At 41.5% G+C, this 17,945-nt stretch overlaps 1 protein-coding gene across 1 annotated transcript in view; it reads left to right on the top strand.

Annotated features, from left to right (window-relative positions):
• Window positions 1–15,782, top strand: part of LOC144785417 (UPF0764 protein C16orf89 homolog) — a 714,167-nt gene extending 698,385 nt beyond the window's left edge. The window contains exon 8 of the mRNA XM_078664336.1: window positions 15,600–15,782. Within this exon, the coding sequence (XP_078520462.1) occupies window positions 15,600–15,661 (62 nt within the window). The 3' untranslated portion in view covers window positions 15,662–15,782. The remainder of the gene's footprint in view (window positions 1–15,599) is intronic.
• The last annotated feature ends 2,163 nt before the right edge of the window (window positions 15,783–17,945 follow it).

Below are 17,945 nucleotides of genomic sequence, written 5' to 3'. Positions count from 1 at the left end.
TCCGAATCATACGTTTTAAATACATCCATCAGGCTTATTACACCCCACATAAACTGGTCAAATATGGGCTCAGAGATTCTATGCATGCAAAAGATGTGGCACGGTGGCTGCCGACTTCTGGCATCTAGCCTGGGTATGTTGTGCGGTGGGGGTGTTCTGTGCCGATGTGATTCGTAGCACATCTAGTATGGTCAATGCTGAACGCATATGTTTGTTGCAGCGGGCAAGTCTGTGAGAGTAGCGCTGCTTCTGGCCATGAGACGCGTGACAATGACATAGGAGGGCATTACTGGGCCTTCCACTGCACAATGTCTTAAGGATCTAGTATATTGCCAGGAAAACCTAGTGCTCTATGCAGAGGAACTTCCTACCTCCTTGAGACCTGATGACATTTGGGATCCTTTGCTACAATACCTGCGATCTGTTGAACAAGACAAGTCCTCTGAACATGCAAAATGTTGAGTATGTTTACTCTTCACTTAAATGTATGATACCTCACTATGTGACACTGTTCAGTGATTGATTGCTGAAATTGATGATATGAAGTATAGCCATGGGATGTTAAGTTTGTGTTATCAGCAACATGTATCTCTTGATGCTGTTTATGTACACTGCATTCGATTTAATAAAATCTTTTTTTTAAATAAAAAAATTTTTTTAATAGATATTGCAACCCTGGCTGTCTGGCCCAGTAACCTGGAGAAATACAGACAAACAGCCACATACACATGGGGTTAAAGTTGAAGCTTTTTGAGATACTGGTGCAAGTTTCACTATGGTAACTGAGAAACTGGTGTCGTCAGACCAGTATTTGCTTAGAGACTTACACAGTCCTAAATGCTGGCTGTCAGGATAAGGTACAGTCAATGGCATTGGTGTCCTTAGAATGGGGAGGAGTTACTGCCCACAAAATTGTGGTGGTATCTTATGCAATTCTTGTACAGTGTCTACTTGGCAATGATTTGGAGTACTCAGCATGGGCTGAGGTGGAAATGACACCCCATGCAGCCATGCTGGGTATACCTGAATGGGTGTGTGTAAACACAAGAGCACAGTGTAGAACCCAAGGTGGAAAGAAGTGATGGAGCCAGCAATTATGGGCCAACCTTTCAAGAGAAAGGCACGAAATCTAGAAAACCAACTTCTATTCAAACACCAGATCAAGTGCTCTCTCCTCAGGAAGAAGACTTGTCAATCCCAGAGGGAACTGGGCCCTAGGAGCTTGGGCCTCATATGGCAGGGCTTTTGGGCTCAGGAAAACCCTCTAGGGAAGATCTGTGCCAGGGGCAGATGACCTGTCCCACTCTTGAAATCCTGAGGCAGCAAGCTGCTGGGCAGGAAAAGGGAAGTGTCAGTCGTTCCAACATGACCTACTGGGAGGAGAGACACTTTTTACTGAGGCCAGAATCCCAAACCTGGTGCCACCAGGAGAGCAGTAGTGCTGCAGCAATTTAAAGCATTTCTACTAATATGGACCCATTCCCCTAGCATGGCATCTATCCAAATCAAAACTTGGAGTAGGTTGCTGAACCACTTCTACTGGCCAAGAATGTCTCAGAAGTTGAAGGCGTTTTGTAACTCCTGTACCACCTGTCAAGCCAGTGGCAAGACAGGTAGCCACCTAAATACATCCTTAATGCCACTACAAGAGGTTGGGGTGCCCTTTGAGAGAGTTACTTTGACATGTTTGGCCCCCTTGACCCTCAGTAGCATCAGGAGATCAATTTATTCTGGCGGTAGAGGAACATGCCACCACGTATCCTGAGGCAATTGCCCTGAGGCCACCACTGCTTCTATAATGGCTAAAGCCCTCCTTGGTATTTTCACTAGGGTTGGTTTTTCAAAGGAGGTAGTTTTAGAGAGAGGTACAAACTCCATGTCTGCATATTTAAAACACATGTGGACTGAGTGTGGAGTGACTTATAAGTTCACTGCACCATACCATCCACAGACAAATGGGCTTTGTGAGGGGGAGATACGGAGCGAGGTCGGAGACTCGCCTTATTGCATCCTTGACAGCCTGAGTTTCAATATGGGAAGGATAGAGCTAACCCAGAAGCCTCCCATCTCCTCACAGGAAGAAGGATGAGCTGGGAAGTACAACACGAATGGCAACCCATTCCTAATGATTCCTAATGAGCAAATTCTTACCGTAAGGGGAGGAGGCACATCCAATTCGTCTGACTTTGTTCTTTTCACCATGGTACCTCCAGCTACAATGGATCATCTCCTTTTTTTTCACATGCGTACACCTGTTTACTGTATTATCTTCCTTTTTTTGCTGCTGTTTCCCAATTGATGTTCGTACTACCCCCTTGTTCTTTATTTCTGCCTATTGTAAAGCGCTCTGATATACTCCGGGATCTTGTTTGCGCTATATTAAACTTTATAAATAAAATAAGAATAAATAAAACCCAGGAAGGAGCCGGAAGAGGAGGGGCAGTCAACATGTAAGAGGAGGGATTTGGAGGCAGAGACGTCATCATGGAGGACCCCGAAAGATGCGGAACTGAAGACGGGATCGGAGAAGAGGTGCCCTGGAGATTAATCGCTGACTGACTGAGAAACCTCGAGAAACCCCACATGAGAGGAAGAGACCAGCAAGGAAATGGAGAGCTGGTCCGACGACTGGTGGACACCTGTGGAGGTTGCTGTGAAGCCATCGCAACTCAGGAGAGTTGTGGCAGACACAGTGAGTGCTTTGGGAAAGGGGGAGGGGAAAGAGGAGGGGGGCGAAGAAGGGTCTAACGTGAATTCAGCCCTGTATGGTATTTTGTACCAACATGAACCCTGAATTCAGCCCTGCACGTCAGGCTGCTCATTCGTGCACTTTTCCAGTTACAGGTTGAATGAGAAGAAGTCATCCCTGCATGATTTTTAATGTGCATGCCCTTTTCTTTAAAATATATGCACACAGTGCTGTGTAAGGAAATAGCTCTGCATGTTTTTTTTGTTTCCTTTTCTTTTTCATTTGCTCAGACATTGTCCTATTCTACGCTCACACTGTGACACATGAGGAAATAGCCTCTTCCTTGATATATCTTGTGCCTGGTTCCATTTCTTAATTGCACCTGTTGTTCTAATTGGGATGAGGCTGGTCATAACTAAAGTGTCTACATGGAACCCTGAAAAAGAAGAGAACTAATTTTGACAGACATAGGTTGTTTGATGGTATCTTTCTTTACTTCCCTTTACCTCCACTTCAGGTGTGGTGATGGTAACAAAGATTTAAGGGCAGGGACACTCCACTTACCGCTGCTTTCTTCTTTTTTGAGAGACCCTGGGGAAACGTCATCCTGATCACGTTGAGAGATTCTTGCTATAAAGAAGAACAGAGAAAAGTGCCTGAAGAAAACCACACAGAAAGTCCTTAAGCTTTGATATTGAATGGATTTTATTACCTTTCCAAGACTGTTCAATAAAAATTCATCACAGTTGAGAAACATATTAAGCCTCCTAGATTCTGTTTCCGCCCATCCTTCCCACAGGCATGCTGAAAGATTTAACTAGGCCCTAAAAGGTATGTTTCATGGGCTCCTTGAAAAGCTCAGAAGGAGTTGGAACGTTTTGCTATCATGCCTGCTTTTTGCTTCCTGAGAGGTGTCAGAGAAGGGAGTAGGGTTTCCCTATTTGAATTTTGTTTGGTCATCCTGTCAGGGGACAACTGTGGTTTGTGAAGAAAGGATGGGAGTGACCTCTCATATTGTGGATTATGTGCTTGGCCTTCATTCTCAGATGGGTGAGCAATTGAAAAAAGTAAACAAAAACCAAGATGCCAGCCAAGAACTCCAAACGCTCTGGTATGACCAAAAGGTTGCCATGGTGGAGTTCCAACTAGGGCAGAAGATTAGGGTTTTGGAGTCTGTGGCTTCTTGGGCCCTCTAGGACAAATGGACTGGGCCCTACACTATCCTTGAGAGAAAAGGGGAGGTTACCAACTTGGTGGATCTTGGCACAAGCAGGAACCCTGAAAGGGTCATACATTTAAATCACCTTAAACCCTATCATGAGAGGGAAGAACGCACCATGCTCGTGGTCACAGATTAGGATCAGGAAGCAGAGAGTGAATATCTCCCTGTCTGTGTCTCAAACAACCTAAAGATCGTTCAGTTGAAGGAATCGTCTTCTCAGACACCCTTACTGCCCAACAGCAGACTGATTGCAGGCAAGTCCTAAATCAATTTGCTGATCTCTTTCCCATGATCTCTGGCCAGACTAACTGGTGTTCACATGATGTACAGCCTACCCGTCAAAAAGTGAAATCTGCAGGCAGTCTGATCATGTCAAAGAGAGCTTCAAGACAGAAGTAAGCAAGGTGATGGGATTGGGTGTCATTGAACCCTCAGGGATTCCCTAGGCCAGCCCAGTGGTTTTAGTCCCCAAACCTCACTCCCAGGCTGAAAAAAAAGAAACGAGGTTCTGTGTGGACTACAGGGGCCTCAATCATGTAACAAAAACTGATACCTATTCAAATCCTAGGGCTGATGAATTGCTTGACAAGTTAGGGGCAGCCAGATATCTCAGTACTTTTGATCTCACAGCAGGGTATGGTATGATAGATGGCAGATAGGTATGACCCCTGGAGCTAAAGCAAAATAAGCAGTCTCAACCCTAGATGGGCACTTTCAGTTTACTGTGATGCACTTTGGGCTAAAGAATGTTCTTGTCACCTTCCAAAGGCTGGTGAACAAAGTCCTTCCTCAGATGTAGTCCTTTAGTGCAACATATCTTGATGATATTGCTGTATTTAACTCCACCTGCCAGGGTCACCTGATCCACCTTGAGGAGGTCATGAAGGCCCTGCGGAGTGCAGGCCTCACTATCAAGGCAAGCAAGTGCCAGATAGGGCAGGGCACAGTTTTATACCTGGGCCACTTGGCAGGTGGAGCCTGGTGAGGTCCTTATCTACTTACCTTGGGGTATGTGGCCGCTACCAAACAAAAACAAGGACATTTGTAGTAAGGGAAAAAGTTATTAAAAAGGTGTCACATTTTAACTACTTGGGAAATGTTTTTAATAATGCATTAAACTGGGAACACCTAATTGTTTTTTTTTTTGTCCTCATATATGCCACCAGTAGATGTTAGCTCTAAATGGGCGTACTTCAGGCCACTGACACAAACCTTCCTTTCCTGCCCTTGTGTTTGTGGATAGCCAGTGAAGATTGCCCAGAGGTAAGGTTGGTTCCCGTCCAACTCCCACTCGCGATGTTTCTTGCTACATTGGGAGGACCGGACCACTTAACCTCTGGCATAATCATTGGACTATTGGTTTTTATTTCTCGCTCCATGCTTTTAAGGCACACCAAAGTTTAACAGACTTCGCCCCTCCACATAGTATATCAAATCTACTCACCGCCATGATGTTTTTGAGGCAATCAGCACATTTTGGGGGGAGTTCTGACTTCCACTCTTTACAAATCTCTCTTCTGGCGATGACTACCACATAAAAAATAAACTGTGATATATAGCTGTTAATGTCATAATCAGATTGAAGACCAAAGAAGACTAATCTGGGGGTACATATGAATGGAAATAACAGTACTTCTTCCAAGAAACCACACACTTGTCTCCAATAGCTACCTATTTCAGGGCATTCGACAAACATATGTGTATCATTGGCTGCTGAAAGCTTACAACTAGGACAAAAATATTGTGCCGTTGACATTTTAGAAAGTTTCGCCGGAGTCCAGTAAGCCCTATACATTGTAAATAAGTGATTTCTTCTCAGGTTTGAAGGTTTTATAATTTTTTGAGACATTGTAAAAGAATCTATCCAAACTTTCACTAAATTATCTGAGGTCTGAACTGTGGAAGTATCCCATAATTTAATAATTTCTGCTTCCAGATTATCCTTACTTCCCACTAAGATTTTATACCACTGAGCAGTCTCACCCTTCCTTCCTGTAATACTACTTATTAGTTCCAACAAAGGGCTCTCTTCTTCTGTATTCCAGTTTTGACTCCCCCACCAGGCGGACAGTTGGTAAAACTTGAATCTCGTAAGGGTACCCCCGGTTAAACTCACTAAAGATTCCCAGCTTAGTAGTGTCGAGGCATCACAAAATCCCCCCATTTTGAAAGACCGGCTCTCCTCAATGGACGGGCTAATTGATCCATTAAGCATTCCGGGGTGCGGGGGAGTCCCAAATTGGGGCTTGAGAGTGGTAGTAAGGAATGCCTAATATTTTACGAATCTGTTTCCAATTGTCTAGGGCTGTCCTTAAAAGCTTCAGGCTAATTTAAAAAAAAAAAATTGGATCACCAAACTTAAACAAGAAGAAATCTGCACTATGTGGAAGGTCTAATAGCATAGCCTGGAAGAGTCTACCGTCTGAAGTAAAGTCCTGCTTATTGGCTAGAAGTCTAACATTTTTGAATTGGAAGGCGTAGCAATAAAGAAGTAAGTCTGGAAGTGCCAAACCCCCGAGTTTCAGTCCTCTCCTCAACTTCTTCCAAGCTATTCTGGGAGATTTTGTGTCCCAAATAAAAGAACCTATCCTTCCTTGCAGGTTAAGGATATCTTTTTTTATTAAAGATTAAAGGAATGGAATTGAAGAGAAACGTTACCTTTGGCAAGATTACCATTTTAATTAAATTCACCCTGCCGTAGATATTTAAGGGCAGGGTGTTCCACCTAGTCAAGAGTTTTTTTACCTCTTTTATTACAGTTACCCAACTGGTCTTAGGGGTATCTTCCAAATTTTGAGTGAGTTGGATCCCAAGGTATCTGATTTTAGATTTTGCTTCTGGGATAGGAACAGGGTTATTCCAGCACATTATATCAGTTTTATCTCTGTTAATACTATACCCAGATACTGTACCAAAATCCTCAGCCAATTTAAATAATCTGGGTATTGCTTCCACTGGATTCGATGTATAGAGGAGGAGTTCGTCTGCATATAGGGCAGTCTTGAATATTAAATCTCCTATTTTGAATGGTTTGATAACTGGATCCTGTCTTAAGGAACAAACAAAAGGCTCAATATATATATCGAACAAAAGAGGAGATAGGGGACAACCCTGCCTTGTCCCTCTTAAAATGTTCAACCAGTCAGACAGACTACCATTTACTAAGATCTTAGCTCTCGGGCCCCTATACAAGGTTTCAATTCCCTTAACAAAAATCTCTGGGAAGCCAAATTTTATCATCGACTTCCATAGAAAGAGCCAGTTCACTTGATTGAACGCTTTAGCCGCGCCTATTGCTACGATAGTGAGCGGTATCTTCTTCTCAATTGCGATATCTATGGCTCCGGTTACTTGAAAGGTGAGTTCATTTAATTGACGGCCTGGTATAAATACCCTCTGGTCAGGGTGGATGATTGATTTTATAACTTTAGCAAGCCTGGACGCCAAGATACCCGAGTATATTTTTGAATCTGAGTTCAAAAGCGAGATAGGGCGGTACGACTCTATTTTTTCCGGATCTTTGTTTGGTTTGGCTATCAAAGAAATTGTGGCATCTAGCCAAGAAGACGGGATTTGTTCCATGAATGAATATTTTGTTAAAGAGTCTCTGTAGTGGGGCTAGAATTTCTTCGACGATATCTTTATAGACCTCTATCGGGAGTCCATCAGGGCCGGAAGCCTTATTTCTAGTCATCTTTTTCAATTGTGACCTGATCTCTCCCTCTGTTATCTCCTTAATCAAGAAAGCTTTATCTGTGTCACTCAACTGTGGCAACTCTCTTAGGGTCCACCAGTTATCCAGTTCTCCCACCGGCCGATTGGTCTTCTCTTGGTATAGTTCTTCATAAAAAGTTCGGGCTTCCCTTTTAATCTCTGTATCTTCTGTTAAGGATGCTCCAGTCCCACGCTGTATTAAGGATTTAATGTTGTTCCTGCTCCTCTCCGTCCTGGCCTTCCACGCTAGCAATGGCCCACATTTCTCTCCATATTCAAAATTGCGTAGCTTACTTACTTCCCATTTATCTTTGAGTATTTTTTCCGCTCTTGTTCTAAAGTTCGTTTGTAGCTCTAGTATTTCCTTCTCAAGTCTTGGAATACTGACTCTATCATCCAAGGCAGCGGAATGGAGTTGCTGTTCTTTTATTTTAATTAAGTTAAGCTCTTGAATATCTCTTTCTTTTTTAAGCTTCCTGTTTAAAGTCATTTGGGAGCCATATATTCCTCTTATGTAGGACTTGAATGTGTCCCATATAATATGGTCTGAGGCGGTATTGTCATTAAACCTAAAGAATTCCATTGAATTTTCCTTAATTTTATTCCTGAACTCATCATTTAATAAGATGGTCCTGTCAAGTGTCCACCTATATTCTAAGATATTATTTTTGATATTTATTTTTAACTCAACCGCAGAGTGATCTGACAGGCCCACTGGGATATAGGAGATAGAAGAAATATTTGCTAAGAAAGATTGGTCTAACAAAAAGAAATCAATTCTTGAAAACTAGCGGTACTTTTTGCTGTAAAAAGAATATTCTCTTTGGGTACCATGTTTAACTCTGCAGGCATCAAATAATGTATAGTCTTTCATAATATTTTTTAAAACTAAAAGGGATTTTTTTGGAGGGTTATATTTGGCTTTCAAAGTGCGATCTACTTGGGGATCTAGCAATAAATTAAAATCACCCTCTAATATGACTGGAATTGTATGCTGTAACATATATTTTCCTAGGTTTTGTAGAAAGCAAGCATTGACTTCGTTAGGGCCATAATATACCCCACATAATACGCCCTAGGAGGCCCTATACCCTTGACACCCCGCTTACATGTACGTGTAACTAATCATTGGTCTTTGTTATGTTTTTTTTTTTTTTTATCACCTCACCCTTTTTTTCCACCGTTTTTTATTTATTTATTTATTTATTTATTTTCCCCCCCTCCATCTCCCTTTCCCCCACTTTATTATTTAACCATTCTCTAAGAGTTTAGTTTAGGAAAAGAGATAACTATCTAGTCTTTCATTTTAGCTAATATATCGTCAACTTCTTCTGGGAAGTGACAGGTGAACATTTTATTGTCCACATTATTTTGAGGAGAGCTGGAAATTTCATTTGTACCTGCGCCCCCATTGAACGCAATTCTGGCATCCTAGAGCCAAGCTCCCACAGTCTTTGAGCGGTTTTCCACCTATATTTGATCTTATCTGATAGGGGTTGGCCCGAAAATGTAGAGTAGTACGTGCTAAGCATCTGCTCAGGATCAATTCTTTGACACTATAAGTTTGGAAATACACCAGAATCTTCCTGGGTGCTTTACGATCAGGGTGTAGCCTAAATGGATCCCTGTGTACTCGCTGGATCTCAGCTTCCAGGTTGATATCCGGTCGGTCCTTTAAGATATCCTCACGAAACAGTCTGCACACGAACCCCTTTATGTCCTCAACTTCTGCTCCTTCAGGAATTTTGAGGATCCTCAGATTATTACGTCGACTTTGAGTTTCCAACCTTTCCAGATCCATTGTTAAGGTACGATTCTGCGCTTTTAAGGCATCTATATCCTTAGAGTTGTCTTTTGAAGTCTCTGAGAGGGCTGTCACTTTACCTTCTAGGACACTAGTTCTGGCATTAATGCCTTCAATTTTAGCCTCCAGGAGGTCAAATCTATCATGTAAACCCCTCTGATTCTTCTCAGAAATCTCAAACTTTCCCAGTAAATCGTCCCTCAATGTATGAAATAGAGAACCAAGTCTATCCTCTTCTTTTTCCGTTCCATACAGTCCAACTGCCCCATCGAGATGAGGGGTTGGGCCATGCTTTCCCAAATCTGAGTTAGGTAGAGGTAGAGGTGTTCTAACGATACTGCCCGTTGGCTTCAGAATTCAATTTAAAGCTCTCATTACGATCTTTAAAATCTTCAAACAGGGAAGTCCCACTCTTCTACAAAATCTCATTAGCCCGTACGTTCCTGGTCGCGATCTGCGCTCCTCTAACCAGCTCCTTTTGAGTGTTCCCCGTGCAAAGCTTTGCCGCACTGGAGGTCGCTCCTTCAGGGTCCTGGGACCCAAGCTATGGAATGCTCTGCCCCTTCACATCCGTTCCCTAGACAGCCTTCCTACTTTTCGAAAAGCCATCAAGACCCTCCTATTTCCTTCCGGTTAGCTCTCCATTGCCCCCCCCTTCCTCTTCCTGGTAGGGTCTGTAACTTCTCTCAGCGCCGGGACGCCCCTTTGCTGGGGCAGCTGTTGCGCTTTACCAAACCCAGAATAGAATAGAATAGTTTCAGCAGGATTTAAAGTCACAGATTCTTCCAAAGAAGGGGGAACAGTTTGTACTGTTTGTACATCATTCGGTGGGATATCTGCGTCTAACTCTAGGTTCTGCCTTGAGATTTTCTGTGCAACCACCTCTAATCCCTCCCCAGTATGGGTTAAATCCAAAATAGCATACTTATTGCTTAAAGGAAATGTAGAAAGGAGTGAGGGGGCTGATACTATATTGGACTTAGTGATTTCATCCATTATGGGCTTCTCAGTTACATTTGAGCCTGTGTCAACCCCCACTGTTCCTATGGTGCTCTCCTTGGAGTTCAACGCCTGTTCCATTATTTTAAAGTAACTTTTTAACGAGGGAGTCCCTCTAGGTACTTGCGTTTACTTTATCCCTTTGGATGACCTACCTCTTTTGGCCCCCCTTTCCTATTTTGTTTGTGGGGCGAGATAGGTATCGGTATCGAACCACTACTCTCAGCAGAGTCAATAGAATTCAGAACCCCCTTCTTCTTAAGTTCTTGTTTTGATCGTAACTGATAGCGGCTCCTTACTTCTCCCCGTTTTTCTTTAATAATGGTGTCCTGTTTTATGGCTTGTTTTGTGTGATGATCAACAGAGGCGGCCCCCTCTGAAGTTTCTCCTTTCTTAGTGGCTTCTATTGCACTAGTACTATCGTTTTGGGGGACTATTGTGCAATTGTCTGCCTCCATACAGTCTCCCCCTTTAAATGCCACTATGCCACTTTTAAGAGCTGCTGTGAAGATATCCCGGCACACTGGAGCTTTCGCTCGATGCAGAAATGCTATTCTCGAGCGCAGCCATATATCGTAACAGCTTACCCGGGGTCTGCTGGGTTCAGTTCTCTCCGCTGCAAACGGGTAGTTGCTGCTTCTGACCTGTTTCTGTAGCTCAATGCATTCGTTGCTTGAGATTCGATACAGCTGCCCAGTCTCTTGCTCTGTTGCGTACCGCCGTTCTCGCATCACGGCAGGGTCCTAGCGCAGGGTCCTAGCGCTCCCGTGGTTGCCGCAATTCCAACCTCCAAAGCAAAGAAATCGGGAAAAAACTCAGCGGCACACACCGAAAATCGGTAAGGAAGTAATCATCCGCCTCACCAGTTGTTTAAATGCAGTTATCCATACTCTCAATATGTAAAGACCGCCACTACACAGAGCCTCGCAGCAGCCGTTAGCCTGCCGCCGCCATGTTCCTTCCTCCGTCCCCCGCGTCTCAACCTCTATGATAATGTGATTGGGAACACCTAATTGTGGCTAGGATCCAACTAACCAGCAGAACAATAGAGGGGCTTTTTCGCTTTGCTAGTATGCTTGGACATAAGCGGGTAGCTGAAATGTTAACCCTATATAAAGTAAAATGTCTATCGGTAACCACCTTTGGGGCAGGAGTATGGGGTTACCATACAAGTTTCCAGATTCAGATTTTAGAGAATAAAGTCTTATAAATATTATTTATGATTCCCCGCAGTTCTCCAACAAGTTTTTGCCACTCTGAAGTAGGTATGGATTTTGTGAAAGATAGGATAAATATTGCCCCATTGATTTTATGGGGTAAAATCTAGACTTCGGAGGACCTATTATTCTCAAGGAGTATTTTCAGAGACTGTGTGAATCTTGATAATGCAATGTCACTCCATTGGCCTTGTTATGTTAAAGATACCTTTTATAAAATAGGCTTGGAAAATTATTATGATAACCCTCAGGGCATCCAATCAAACATGAAACAGGTCATAAAAAAAGCTTTCTGAACTGAACTATGTATGTCTAATCAGGATAATGGAACACCAGTTTGTAAGTCTCAAAGCCAATTGCAATTTTATTTGTCTTTTACAATGCATGTTCACTCGCGTTTCCTTATGACTAGATTCCGACTTTGCACATTGCACTTTCTTGTGGCTATTCCTAAACATGCGGGCTGGTGTCAGAGCCTAACCCCCAGTCCTTGCAATAATTCAGCCCATCAGAGTCCCATGCACTTTATGCTGTTTTGCACACTTTATAAAGACCCAAGGGCATGTTTTATCAAGTCAATTTTAAAGAAATCCGTCCCCGCTCTTAACAGGAGGGTTTTCATTATTTGTGGTCATTATCTACTGCTGTTATTTGCAGTGCTGTGCTTAACTTCATTAGAATTGCTTTTTTAATCAGGAAACGCTATGAATCTTAACATGAATTTAAGTTTTTAGAGATTTTAGGGCTTTTTTCAATATTTTGCATCTTGCATAAATGTGTTGCAGAATGGTAGTAGCTTCTTTGCCCTGTGGACAAAATTTTACCATGCATTTATTTTGTTTTATTTTTAATGTATATAGTAAACTTTTATGATTCGATCGAATAAAGTTATTTGAACTGAACTGAACTACTTACCTTGGGTGGTTCGGTGGGTCCCCAGCAATTCTACATCCTCTCGACATTGTCTTGACTCGAGTCGTGCTTCTTATACCACTTTCTTAGTATATGGTTTGGTCCCCACCCAGGGCCTACTGTGTATTAGTGCTATTTACTGTGGTTTCTTTGCTTTAGTATTGTGTGCTTTGTGTCTATCTCCATGTGGGAGTTACTGTAATGTACTAGATAGTGTTATATAATAAATACATATCTTTATAAATACTATGTGTGGTTCTTTTTCATTTAATCTATCTATATGATTGCATTCCGGTAAAACAAGCTGCTTTACACTCCTTCTCTACAAACTGAGCCTGAAGGCTTCTCTCCACAGCTACCACTTGGATAGTTGTCTAAGGTTGTCGGAGATCTCCTAAATCACCATAGGGTTTCTCTGGACTGGTGCTAGGTGCCCACTTACATTAGCGGACATCATATAACAGGCCAGCTGCTCACAACAATGTTCAAAATTCATGCTTTCATTGCAAGGCAAATCTGTTGCAAAAATTGTCCCAAGAGTGAATGGTAGTTCTTCACAGAAGGAAATAAGGACTTGCGTCTCTTGGTGGAGGTCTTGGTGGGATCCTTTCCCACTGCTCCAGCTGAAGCACCCTTCCTAGGAGGCACTGATGTGTCCACAGTTGAAGAGTCTGAGGTAATGACAGGTGACTCACTCCAGGGTATGCATGGCTTCGCTTTTCATGGAGGAGAGTCTGGTGAAGTGTTGCTTGATGTTGAAGTTCCATAGAAAGGGGTAGGTGACTCTCAAATTGTACTTCACCCATCCTGCACCACCCCCAGACAGAGAGCATAAAACAGATATCTGTATTTCTATCAGGTCATTGTGCTCCCTCTTCAACTGGTTTTGTTACCCATGAATTGCCTATTCTTTCTGAGAAGCACTATGACCTGGCCCATCTGGTCTTTGTGTCTGGAAGCTGCTCCATTGATGTTGCTCCAATGATGCTGTGACCCGTAGTTTCACAAAAACTATGGGCATCAGTGGCCTTACTCCACTGTTCCAATTGTGGCCTACCCCTACCTACACGTCAAGTTGGTGAGCGTGAGGGAGGGAAATCACTTCCAGGAAGAGATTTCTCAATGTGGGCAGTCGGATTTCTCAATGCGAGTAGCCGCTTATGCTCACAACCGCTTGTTTAAAGAAACCGTCCAGTTGCGTTGAGGAAGCTGCTGCTCGAGTCAAAAATGTACTCGAGCAGCAGAAAGGAAGAAGCGCTAGCTTACGCTGTGCATGGTGCCGCTCGCAATAATTTCATAGTGCGGATAAACACACGGGGCTGAAAATTACCTAAAACAGTATTTTTCTAAGTCATTCCATCACTTGTTGAGCTTCGTGTAGCGTGGCTGAATTTTTTGGGGATTTCGCGGAGTTCCGCATAAACTCCACGAACTCTGCCCATGCTTAATAATTACTCCTGCATCGCAGACTTTTGTCTGTAAGAAGTGTAATCCTACAGGAGTATTATGAAAGTTTACAAAATGGATCCGCTATACTCCTGGGATGAGCTGAAACAGTGCAAAATGTGTTTTAGGAATCGCAGTGAGAGGAATATGTGCAAACTTTTCACACTTGACAATTCAATGCCACAAAAACACATGTATAAACACAGCTGGGTCAAACCTTGCCTACTATATTGTTTCTCTTTAGTAGGTTACAAACCATGTAGAATTGTTTTTCACCATTAGTAAAAACTGGTCCGCATGATGTAGTCAGTTACCACATAGTACTATATTCATAGTACCATCAGTTGGAAAGAGGATATTTCCACCCGGCATCTGCAAGCTTTAGGTGTGTCGAGAGACACCTTGAGCTCTTTGCCAGAGCTCATGTAATCATCGAAGGGAACTTTAAGAAGTAGTACTGAGAGAGGGGCTTGTGCAGCAATTATATTAGCTCACCTATGACGTAGTTCCATTGTTCATAATTGACAGAGAAATTGTAAATGTAGACCCTGTTCCAACTACAGTAAGAAGGGGCTTTTTAATGTGTATGAATAAAACAATGTAAGCAGTGACTAATGCAAGACATGTAAGCCTACCCTCATAGTAGAAATGTCTTCTGTCAGATCAAATTGTAAGTAAACAGTGTAAATATTTGTAATCGATGATGTATCTGTGTTAATTGATTCTGAGCTATCACATGCATTAGTAGATTCTGTTAAAGTCACCAAAAGTATCTAACCAGGACATAACCGAGGTACAACAAGAACTGCCCAAATGCTTTCTCCAAAAAACACTGACAATGCTTCCTTTGATTCTGGATAACACAAGATACAAAGGAACTATTTTGATGTCAATGGTTGTCCCGGTTTTTCTTCTGAAAATCTGGTCAGCCTACCAAATAAGTCAGTCTAGATTTTCACATAACAGAGGTTCAACAAGAACTGCTCAAATGCTTTCTCCAAAAAACACTGACAATGCTTCCTTGGATTCTGGATAACACAAGATACAAAGGAACTATTTTGATGTCAATGGTTGTCCTGGTTTTTCTTCTGAAAATCTGGTCAGTCTAGATTTTCTATGTTTAACTCCATGTATTTTGGCAATTGATATTCTATCTGAGATGGTCTTGTGCCACAATATTGTTGATGTCAATATTCAGTTGTACAACCGTATATTGCTTTCGTTAATTTCTTCATAGATTGTTTTAGAATGCTTTTTAACGAAGCTGTCCCTATTTTCTGTATTCATGTATTTCCTTCAACATTCAAATAGTGCAGCATATATCGTTGCAACCCGTTCCCATTCACTGATTGTCATCTATACTAATTTTGTTCCTAGCCTGGATTCCTCTTCATTTCCTTCGAATGCTGTGTGATTTCTCTGTAAAGTGCCCGTATTACTTGAGTTGCCTTACCTGTATGAAACTACAAAGAGGTTAAAGGAAAAATAAAAACAAAATAAAATCAGTGTCACTTTGCACCGGTTTGTTTTTTATATTAACGTTTGACTCATTCAATTTCCAGTGTGTGTAATCCTCTTTTTGTAATTTCTTCATAGATGGGTGTCTCTGTCACATGGGGAGTGTGGCCATCGGAGCCCTTGGACCATTTCTCAGATGAAGTTGAGTGCATTTGGCAGGGCATTGATGTGCCAATGATTACCTACACAGTTGAATGAAACAGAGTTTTTAGAAATGTGTGTTATATGAAAAATGTAAATAAAACATCTGCTGTAAAGTGATATCTTTGGAATAGTGTTATTCTCTGTTATCATAAAACACCACCCCATTATTTTGAAGAGCAACCTTACACTGTGCTAAAATGTGTTACTCTGGCTGGTGTAAAGAATAAAGATGTTGTAATATCATTCTTGGGTAGTCGTTTTTTTGTTTACAAAAACTTTATTTGACATTATGCAAAGTTCAAACTTCAAACGTGTTACAATTAGATGAAAAATCAAATGCCATAGCAATAATAAAATTTAAAAACAGATATGCAATAAAATAGAAAAACATCATTAAAACTAGAATAGTAAAAATGTAATGACAATATAAAACCTTTATTATAAAAAGTACTAATTTGGTTGTTTTAAATCATACCAGAAACCAGAATATGAGAAAGGGTCCCAGGGGAATAAATATTTATAGACCTGCTTGTATCTTGTCCCCCAACTGAACTATACAATAACACACGAAAGATACCAAGAGTCTTATGAAATTTTACTATGGTCGGTACCTATTTGTGGTATACGGACTCATAAATACCAAGAGGTTATCCAAAAGGTTACATAGGAGAGAGAAATGAGTGATCAAAACAAAAGAAATTAAAACAAAAGAAAGAGTATCCATCAGCCCACCCATTGGCGGAGCTTCATCATCTGGGTTTGTTTGAGAAAGATGGTTTCTTGAGGATTGCTAGTGTCGGATCGTGAGAAAAGACCATCAACCGGAAGATTAGATTTTTTAGGCTGAAGGGGCAAGTTGCAGTGCTCAGAAGGTGTAAAGTTTATAAACAAAATTAGTGGTGATATAAAAATGCCTGTTTTGATGTCTTAAGAAAGCTTTAATAGGTGCGACCATCAAGACGGCATGTTTAAAAACAGAGTGAAAATAGTATGGAAAGAATTACTATTCATCAATGATTTGGGTTGGTCGACATGTTTCAGCCCACACGGGCTTTCATCAGGACCTATGATGTGCACTACTGCAACACTTACCACAAGGCGTGATAATCAGTGTAGATTATGTAGACCTACCAGTTGTGAAGTAGTCTCATATCTCAATTTCAGAACCTCTCCTATGAAACAGGAAACAAAAAGGATATACACAAAACAGAGCAAGTGTCAAAATCAAAGAAACGCATCTGATGTGTTATACTGGATGTATCCCCATTAGTATAATCCACTCACCCATCAATGTTGGGGGGAACGACCTCACCTCGCCTGGCACTCGCTCAGGATAAAGAGGCCATGCACTAGATAAAGATAAAAATATATACAAAATTGTATGTAACATGTATTCATTTAAGCCAACATGTACTTAATACAGTGGCTGTGTAACTCAAAAGTCAGAATGGAAACAAAAAAGCAGAAACACATGTCCCTGGTAACCACGACAAGAGAACTCTATAAATGTGATATATTCCCACATGCTTGGACTTGTGCTGCCACAAAACATTCTAAAATACAGGGGCCACTACTCACTAGACAACACATATCAGTGATTGTTCTACAGTACCAGCGTCCGTGCCCATGTCAGATTGTTTCAAAAGTCCCTTGATGGTAATTTCCTGACGAAGACACTTGTTGTTGTCGAAACGCGTAGAGAAGAATTCGTCGTTACCTCATTTGCACCATTTTAAAATATTTTTTTATATAATTTGTTGTCCATGCAATGTACTTTTATTATGTATAAAAATTTTGTATGTAAAACTTTTTTATTCATATGTATATGATAATTATTAAAACGTTAAGAATTTTCTAAAAACAGATACTATTTTGCTGTTTCATGTCATTTTCAATTGTCTGGGTCTCATCACGTTGTTTATCTAGGTTGCTTGCCTGGGTGTGTTATTTTCAATAGACTGCATTATATCTCCAACATACCTGATTGATAAACAGCCAATTCGGGGATAGACCAAAATCTCTTTCAATTTAAAATAGGTCCTAGGCCAATCACAGCAATTATATTTTTTGTACCATATCCATACTTAGGGGGAGCATGGGGAGGGGAATCGGAAAACCTGTTAACTCTCACATAAAGCAATTTTCCACTAGCCCAAGAGTAAACACATCCCTATAAACCTAAAGCGGTGCATCATATAAGGCGGAAGCAGGTGTAAACCTGTAATGCAGGAGAAATGGGATAAAAGGGTAAACTCTTGGACAGTTTTACAATACCCCCAG

The sequence above is a fragment of the Lissotriton helveticus genome, chromosome 10, assembly GCF_964261635.1.
Source record: "Lissotriton helveticus chromosome 10, aLisHel1.1, whole genome shotgun sequence".
NCBI classification, from domain to species: Eukaryota; Metazoa; Chordata; class Amphibia; order Caudata; family Salamandridae; genus Lissotriton; species Lissotriton helveticus.
This window is presented reverse-complemented; position numbering and strand designations above follow the sequence as displayed.